Raw genomic sequence first — 9,818 nt, forward strand, 5'->3', positions numbered from 1 at the left:
AAAAACCCTGGATTCAGTTTTGGGTCATCAAAGTTTCTTTAAAAGCATTAAATGTGCTGCTATTATATAATAATTTAGGGTACTAAATCTGTAGATACGTTGGCAAAAGATTCCCAATTGTTAGCATCCAAAAGGAAAAATAGTTTTGAAAACGACTGCATTTATTCCAAATCATTCGATCAGATTACTGTAAGATCATAATGACATTGCTCATATTCGTGTTTGTACATTTACGTAGGCTGAAATGATGGGCTATCGGGTAGGCTATTGCTCATTATATCGTCAGAATAGAGACAAAGACAATGCGATAGAGTTCACTTTTGGCCATTCGCATCATAACATATGAAAACTGAAGGTTTCTCGATCGGGACCAGATGCGCTTTTACGCACTCAGTCTCCAGCACTCACACTCTGCCGCTTTTTACGCACACTAGATATTTGACTCCTCAGTCGTCGGCACGATGTCAAACGTCAGAAAACCGCATTATTCTATAGGAAGAGGCCGTGTGTCATTCATTTTAGACTCTTGAGAGGGCCAGTTTGTTTCTCGAACACGACATGACCAACTCATTAATGGTTTCACTGGGGTTTGCTTAGGCTTTCTTTCCCCGTTCCACTTCAGACACCATAGATCTGCCAAAGAGGGATTTGTAACTTCAGGATTTACTTGAAAATCCTCGGAATCTGCGGATATCTCTCCCAGGGATACGTCAAAAGGAGACCATGATAGCTTTATCTTTCCTCTACGCGTTGTGCATGTGCATGAGTTTAGTCTGTCCTTTGCTGGGAACAGGGTTTGTTTATCGCTTTCCAGGCATCACTGTGCAACGGCAGCGCATCAAATCGGAACAGAGCGGCAACACTGGGCCGCCAGATACCGGGTCCCGTACCCAACTCAGGTGAGCACATGTGCGCACTGGAATGGCGCCTTTTTACTGCACATGTTAAATGTAATCCTAGTGTTAGTGTTTCAGTTTGTTATTTTCCCACGTTTTCACATTTGCACATTACATATTAGTTCGACTCCATTGGGCTATTGATTGTGTATGACTTCTCTCATACAAATTTTTAAAGTGTGAAATCTATTTCATTTGTATTTCAGGAACTGGTGTCAGTATACTGTTTCCAGAACAGTGTCCTGTCAGGTGCACAATGGGACAGAAACCACAGTTCAGAGAGTGTTTCAGGGCTGTCGATGGCCCGGACCCTGCTCGAAAGTCATCAGGTACTCTCAGAGTCCTCACAGCTGCCCCCTTTTCAGCCAAGTCCTCTTCTCTTGTGACCTCTTTCAGTTGTCTGTGATAATGATACTGGTTTTCTGTTCAGAATCATCCTGTATGGTGGCCGGGGCAGATTTAGTGATTTGGGGGCCATGGGGCATCTGTCCTGCATTATTTTAACACTTAAAAGTGTTGATACTGGCACCTTTTACAAAAATAAAACTATTAATAGGACAACACTCTAAATATACTGTACTGCATAAAAATATTCCAATGATGCAAGTATTATCAACTGAAAGTCTTTAAAATTTTTCCCTCTGAAAAAGAAGGGACTGAATCCTAACTATTATAAGTGGATAATGCTGCATAAAATGGACATATTATGTAAAGTACATATAATTAACATTCCCAATTCAAATCTGGTCAACCATTTTCTTCTCTCATTTCTGTCCTCGTTATACTGTCAAAAAAAGGTCCCAAAATACTGAAAAAACAAGAAAGAATCAGACAATAACACTTGGCAGTTTGATCATGTCTGTGTGTTTGTACTGTATGTACGGTATGTGTGTGTTTCTGTGTGTAGCTACACCACATGTCCCTTAAATCAGTGTCCATGTGCTGCTTTCTACAGCTACAGGACCCTGATCAGGCCGTCCTTCAAGGTTACCTACAAGCAGGTTACCACACTGGAGTGGAGATGCTGCCCAGGGTTTGTGGGAGAAGAGTGTCGTGAAGGTGAGTTTCTTAGCTTCTTTTTTTTCTTCTTTCACATGATGCAACTTTCTCTAATAGGAGTGTGGTCAGAGTCTCTTGGGGACTGAAATAAAGAGCCATGTGTTTTTCTTAGGCATCTGTGTCTTTTTAGCAGCACCAGGCAGCTTTACCCACATCAGTGCCTTTTTTTTAATGTTTGGTGGTGTCTAGTTGGGTAGCTTGCTAACTGTCCTTCTGTGCAGGAGTTGGCCTATTGATATGATTGTTAAGTTGTTTTGAATCAAGATTGAAAGCCTGTTTTTGGATACTTTTGGGAACACAGACTGCAGTTAACAGTCACAGTCGAAATAGATCTTGTGCTCTGTGGTTTTGTACCTTTGCTTATACAGCCCTACATTCAAGATGGTCCTGTGCCTGGAAGGAGGATTAAAATCCCTGTCTCTCTCTGTATCTTGCTTTCTTTGTACGTGTGTGTGTGTGTGTGTGTGTGTGTGTGTGTGTGAGCATGTGCACTTCACACACACCCATACTGCTCTGTTAATTGCAGACAGCAGAGAGGCAGTCTTGCCTGTCTCTCCCAATATCCTCAGAGGAACGTCCAGCAGAGCAGCTTGTAAAGTGAGAGGTGGTCTTGGTCTCGGTGAGGGGCAGCACTGCTTCTGGATACCACAGACCGCAGACTTTAAGCCCAGTAACGACTAAAATTTACACCCATGGGCGAGCCACCACAGGCATCCTGAAGAACCCAGGCAGGAGGGTGGATGGAGGTCTAATGTTGGCCTCCTTAACGCTGTGTATATATATATATATGTGTGTGTGTGTGTGTGTATGTCCACTGCTCACAACCACAGTGACAAACATGTTTTCACATATTGTAATTTAAACATTGCAGATGCCTGTAAAAGTGTGCTTAAAATGTGCATTGGCAAAGGCAGCATTGGGTGAGCTAGAGTTATTTTAACAACTTTCTATTAAAATTATTTAGTACACCCAGCAGCAGCTTGGTAGATATTTTTTGCGCTGGCCAATACAGCAATTTTGTATGTAATTGAAAAACACTGACATGGTCTGTCCACATTTGTCCAAGATTAACAGTTACCTCAATGAGCAAGTTTTGCTTATTGGTCATAATTACCACACCTTGTTCCATTTTGCAGAATTATTCATTGTTGCATTTGGATGGGCAGGATTTGCCACGAGTTAAGAAAACACACAGTAATACTAAACACAGATATATAAACATAGACATTATTACAAAGCCTTTGGAAACCATTATTTACCCGGCCGTGGATATTATTCCACACAAAGATTAACACATAGCCATATCCGCTCAGTCTGTACTGCCAGAGATTATAGTTCACTTGAGACCAAAGTGGTTGCAGGAGTGTGAAGAAGTAATCTGGCTGTTTATTTAACGTTTGCGGAAATGTATTTGCAAGTTCTAATGGCTATAGAACAAGGGGGGAAATTGCCTCCATATGGAGAGACAGAGTTTGACTCAGAGAGGAGACCTTAAAGACAGAGGCTGATGTCACTGACAGTCTGCTTCACACTGAGGTGTGGAGGGAGAGCTGGCTGGGGTCAGCGTGTCGGAGTCAGACAAAGAGAGGACACTGAGGGGAGAAAGTTAGGACGACTGCACAAGAAACAACAAGGTGTTAGAATTGGCAGCGGAGGAACAGCTATGTAGCAAGAGAAGAGACGAGAGAAGTGAAGGATAATGAGGAGTGTTTTTCTGTCCCACAGGGCTCCAGCTGCTACAAGCTGCACAGACGGCAGCAGAGCAGAGAGCCTGTTCTGTGGGAAAGTGGCCCCACAGAGATTAATGAGCGTGACACTCCTCCAGGTCTTTGTAACATACGTGACCGTGCTAAGATCAGGCTACAGCTCTGACTGAAGACTGCTTCTCCTCAAGTAGATTAACCTCTGTGCAATAGTCGGGGAATTCAGTTAGTTTAAATTTATATCAGGAACTGGAATTGGAAATAATGATTGTTCTTCAAAATAATACCATAGGAGAACATTTTAAAACAAATGTTTTCATTAGTTCTTCTAGAAAAGCTTTGTATTAAATAGTGTAAAGATCTTATAGGCTGGCCATTTTCAAGATATATTGCCCTCATGGCTTTCATTTTTGGATAGCAATTATATAAATACAGACATTTTTCTGTTATGAAACTTTATGCTTCGGTTTTTGTTTGGGATTAAACTACCAAGGTATTCCGTGATAATTAGCGAGCTTCAGATGTGTTGTTTGGTAGATTTTGTTGCCTTTGGACCGAGCCAGGCTAGCTTTTCCCCTCTGTTTCCACTGTTTGTGCTAAGCTAAGCTAACTGGCGGTGGGCGACAGCTTAATTATTACTGTACAGACACCAGAATTGTATTAGTCTTCTCATCTAACACAGAAACCGAATAAGGATATTTTCCAAAATGTTGAACCATTCCTATAAGCGTGGACAATTTTGATTGGTAACAGAATCCTGTATGAGCGTTTGTCCCTTTATCCTTGTGTCTTTATTCAGCCAACACTTTACATGCAGCTCTGTGTAGCAGAAAACTGCTGTAATGGGGCTTTGGGCCAGCTGTTTTATCAGAGGACAGCCTTAACCAATGAAGATGACATCACCTCTGGTCTTAGTTTGATGGGGTTCTGGCTCCACTTCAGAGGTCCCCGAGGCCCTCAGAGATGTAGATAAAGATACGAGAAGGCTAGAGTTGAAGTTAAATCTGTGTAAGTCGAGGAGATGCTTGTTCCTCTCACCTCTGTGCACGCTCTTGTTGTTTTTGTCTTCTGAACCCTGAATCCTTTTCTGCCTTACTCTAAAGTCTCATTCTTTTGTTTTGTAAATGTTCTTGGTCTGCTGTGATCTGAGAAGTGTTTTCTTTGTTTTGAAATACAAAGGAATGCACTACACAATAAAAAGGCCAACTAGACACATTATCATGTTGTTTGTAGGGTTTAGGATTCAAGTTTCTTGCCTCTTCCTTCAGACCAAATTAATGTTTCACAGGTCTGTCAAAATGTTTAGAACTGAAATGATTAGTCAATTAATCAGTCAATTGATTGAAAAATGATCTATTTGATCTATAATAATAATAATTCAAGTAATTGTTCAAGCAACAAAATGCTAAACGCAGCCTCCTCTGCTTTATTTTGTCTGGTGTGATACTAAACTGAACATCTTTGCATTTGAAATTGTTGTCTGAATCTGAATACGTTTCATTGGACTTTACAATTTACATTTTTTACACCCAACAATTAACTGAGAAAATAATCTGCAACAATGACAGCAAAAAATGACATTCAGCACTTGAATCTGAACAAACCTGAAAAAGTGATGCTGTAGTTTGAGCTGGTCATTAAATATGCAATGGCAAGTATTTCCACTGTTGGTTTTGGCTTTTACAGGTCATCTAATATGTTTGCCGCATTAGTGTGTGCTTTTTTTTCTGGCCTCTGTTATAACCTTTTAACACTCTGAAATATCATGGAGCTTGTGGCCGAGCCCCACAGCCGAGCTGGTTGCAAAGCCTGAATTTTTCTGTGTTTGCTAATGGAAAGTGGGCGTTTACATATGGTTGACACCCTGACCCGTCAATATTTTTGACAGTCTGGTTTGTGCTGGCTATGTAAAGTGCATCTCAAGATTTACATTTTGCTTTCAGCAGAGTTGTGCTAACACATGACGGCATGGAACACATTTGGGAGAAATGTGTTCGTAATTACCCTGCTGCTGGCCTCTGCCCCCCTCCGCCCCGCTCCGTCACAGCAGTACCCCAGCACCTATCTGTACACATGATCATATTAACAGTAGGGATCATGGGTAACGTCTGTGTGTGAGGGAACCATATCTAAAAAGAAAGTGCCAGGACCTCCCCTGATGGAAGCAGTAACCTTTGATCTCATGCAAAAGCTCCGGAAAAGAAGTTTAACAAAGTTTAATGCTGGGTGTGCCAGCACAGGATTTTTTAAAGTTAAGTTTAACGATGCATTTCATGAAAGAGGTGAAAAGGTGGCTGAAAGCTCAGTGTGTCAAACGTGTTAATTTGTAAACATTACAACTATGAAGCTGCTAAAGTCACTGTTTCCCCTCTGCAACTGGATGAGGAGGAAGTGAGGGAAGTCTGTTAAATCCTATTGTTGGAGGGATTATCTAGAACACCAGCTTTATTATATTATTTCTAAAATAAATTTCTTCCATTTTTCCATTTTATCATCTGCTCTCATTCCCTTGCAGGCCTTTGCTGTTATGCGCTTGCCTTTTCTTGCCAATGCTGTGCTCTTTATCTTCTATAGTCCTTGCTGCTTTCCACTTATCTAACTTCCTATGTCCTTTAGATCTGCCGCTCTCCTCTCCTTGGAGTAAAGTGATAAAACAGAACCATATCCCACATGTGCTCTTCTAGACTGCAGCCTCTATGGTGTGAGGATATGTCTCTGTTACATCCCTGGCTGTGCTCAAATGTAGGCCAGACGGTACCCTTTGACCTGCTGGGAGCTATGGGATAGCTTAGCAGTTCCTGGTCCTAGTCTGATTTGCCTGATGGATGATGATCTATCTGTCCACACTCCTTCTGTGTTTTTCCATTTCTTTCATCAGCTTATCATTGGGTCTTCCTGCCTCCATTTGTCCCTCTGACTCTCTGTCGGCAACTCCATACATCTGTTTATGCTGAGTTAGGTAGTTCCTAAAAAGCTTTGCCTGTTAAAAGGGTGTGTGTGCTGTCTTCAAGCCCTGTTGGAAATGTTCCACTTGCAAGTTTGGAAGTCATTTGAAATGTTTTGTGTTTTGTTTTGTTTTTGCTAAGAAACACGGCAATGTTGTTTGAGGTGGCTTCTCTTATCAACACACAGTACTAAGTTATGCACAAAATAGAAACAAAACTGTGAGTCTTCAGCCATGCTAGCTGCTCTGTACCTAGGCACAACAAGCATTGAGCTAAATACTAATGTATCAGCAATGACAGTGTTAACATGCAGCAATATTTGTTTACCATGTATCCAAAGCACCCTGCAAACTTAATTAATTTATCATGTTAGTATGCTAAGATGTACTGCTTAGCACTAAACAAAGTGCAGCTGAGGCTGATGGGAATGCCATTAGTTTTTGTTTACCATGTATCCAAAGTATTTGACACATTTTGATCTGATGATGGCGCTAGAGGCATCTAGGAATCACCTGATTCATCCTGAGGGATAAATTAATGTCTGTGCCAGTTGTTGAGACATTTAACTTCAAACTGAAAATCGAAGGAAACGTCAGGGAATCACCAAAGTCAGTGGAATTCATCCTCTGGGGACCATGAAATGTTTATACAAAATTTCACGTGATCCAGTTGTCTGGACTTCTCTCTAAATTGATCATCCAACCGATTGAACAGTATTGCCACAAACAACAGTATTGCCACTAAAGCCCCAAAATTTTACATTTACACTCCAACTTACATCAAAACATTATAAATAACCAACAGTAGACTTGCTGGCTTTCATAACTTCTATAGTCTCTACTTTCTTGGATTGTCGACGTGTTTCAGCCTCTGAAAATCAATAATCAGGGCTCAAAGAGAATTCTGTATTTCTTGCAACCCCAACATTGTTGTGGCATTCACAAGTTTTCACCTCATACTTACACTATTTCTGATATGTCTTGTGAGCTGGTATTTTCTGCCACTCTTCCTCTTTCTGTCTGTGTTTCCCACATTTTCATTCTCTCTGCTTCATCAGACACAGCTGACAAAACCATTTGAACCTCAGAAATGTTGCCTTTTATTTCAGCCGATCAGTGTGTGATCGCCTCCCTTCACCGAATTCACACAACATCATCTCATAGCATGACGATGACTCTATGTCTGTGCACCAGCAGGGCCATCCATCTCTAACTGTGGATGATGTGTTGCTATAGCGTTTCAGCACCACAGCAGTGTCTGCTGCCTGAAGGGCCGGACAGAGTGCAGCGTGATCAAATGTGTGCATGCATTCTGGTAGCATGAGGGTATGACAGAGAAATTAGGTGCACTCTCAGATTGGAAGAGATTCAGTCTGTCATTGTTTCATAACAACGCCTGTTGAGTCGCTGCATTTTGTGAGCAGGAATGTCAGATTAATAGCGGTGCCTCATTGTGGTTCTGAAGTCTATTATATAGTCATATCTTGTTCTGCATGAAATAATGGCACCGCACATCAAAGGTTATTGGAAATGATGTCAATCGCCAAGTATTTCTTGCTTGCAAAAGGTTGCAAAGCCTCAGTTAAAATAAATGGTGTGTGGCCTGTCAACTGGCATCATGGTGAAAAATGCTAAATGGTCCCACTGTGGGCTACTAGACATCTTGGTTTTCAGAGAAAGCTCCGTTCACCGTCCTCCACCAGCCACCGCAGTCAAAGTGGGTGTGTGATTTAGTGAGTGAGAGAGTTTGTGACAGTAGGAGTGTATGTGTGTGTGTGTGTGTGTGTGTGTGTGTGTGTGTGTGTCTGTCTGTCTGTTTGTGTGGGCGTGTGTTCTGTGCCAGCTGTTCTCCATGCCAGCAATAGTTGACCACTTGCTGGCTGGGGCCGACACACAGCAGGCTCCTGGGACACAGCCAGCTCTTAGAGACTGTCTACACACACACACACACACACACACACACACACACACACACACAAAGAGCTTACAGACTGGGCACACACTTGTTTGTGTATATTGGGTATGTGACAGCAACTCTTAAGAAGGTCCCAGAAGATGTTTCAATACATCATCCTTCTGTCCTGCTCACACAGACAGACAGAGCAAAGAATTTAGTGGCAATCAAAATGACTGTCCCCAGCTGTGTGCGTCATGGTTTGTCTTGTGGTTGAGGTTTTCGATGCGTGTGTGTGTCTGCGTGTGGTTTCTTTGATCTGTATCCAGGTCTAATGTAGGAAATGTAGCTGTCTGAACAGATGATGCCCATAGTCTGACATACACTCTTGCCAATATATCCTGGTTTGTCTTGTATTGTAGACCACACAATAATGGAAGCAATGAGTCATTAAACTGGTCGTTGTTTTTGTAGAATGCTGACATGAAATATGTTCTTTGTTTTGGTTCCTCTGATGTTTAAATGAAGATTTATCGTCCAAGAGTCTTTTTAATGTTATTTACACTCTGTGCTTTGCCTGGAGGGAGCTTGATTCAAGCAGCCAGTCTGCTTTAGTCTCTCATCGCCAGACTTAGCTATTGAGCTTATCACATAAGACTAATGTCAGTGTTGCTTCCACATGATGTTATTTATGGACATGTAATCCATTTGCATGCTGCATTACCCAACAGTCTGATATTTTTTTACTAATAACATTTTAGGGTTATGGTTAAGTATACTGTTTCCATGGTCATTTTAAATATTTTCACTTGTCTTGGAATATTGCATTTGCTCTGTCGTTCATGTAAATAACAAAACACAATGGAGAAATGATGAATTTAAAAAGAATGATCCTAGCCTTGGAATAAATTTCAGTGAATTTCCAATAATATCAGACAAGATGTAACATTTGAATATTTGATCAACTCAAACATACACATCCTTCCTTCACTTCTCTTTGGAGCAGAAAAAGTTTGCAGTTCCTTTTGTTTACTTGGCTTCCCACTAAAGACAACACTGTTCTGAATCTTTCCCATGAGCTGAGTACAGTCCAAGAAAAATAACCCTGTCTTATGTTGCCATGGTGTAATTATGGATCCAAACAGACCCTATAGCTCCGGTCCCGTTCTAAACATCAGCTTGAGCACAGTGGAAGTTTGGTTTTCTAACCCAACATAATTAAATTCCAGCTGCAGGAACAGACATCCCGCCCGCCACCTTTAGAAAAAAAACTAAACATAAATTCACAGTTGTTTTGCTCTGGTTCACATTTATGCTAGATT

General features: G+C 41.3%; 1 protein-coding gene across 1 annotated transcript in view; it reads left to right on the forward strand.

The window, feature by feature from the left end:
• The first annotated feature begins 277 nt into the window (after positions 1-277).
• Positions 278-9,818, forward strand: part of LOC123985666 (collagen alpha-1(XXVI) chain) — a 22,967-nt gene continuing 13,426 nt past the window's right edge. Inside the window, exons 1-3 of the mRNA XM_046073412.1 lie at positions 278-899; positions 1,103-1,225; positions 1,852-1,955. Of these exons, the coding sequence (XP_045929368.1) occupies positions 724-899; positions 1,103-1,225; positions 1,852-1,955 (403 nt within the window). The 5' untranslated portion in view covers positions 278-723. The remainder of the gene's footprint in view (positions 900-1,102; positions 1,226-1,851; positions 1,956-9,818) is intronic.

This window comes from Micropterus dolomieu, linkage group LG17, assembly GCF_021292245.1.
Source record: "Micropterus dolomieu isolate WLL.071019.BEF.003 ecotype Adirondacks linkage group LG17, ASM2129224v1, whole genome shotgun sequence".
Taxonomy (NCBI): Eukaryota; Metazoa; Chordata; class Actinopteri; order Centrarchiformes; family Centrarchidae; genus Micropterus; species Micropterus dolomieu.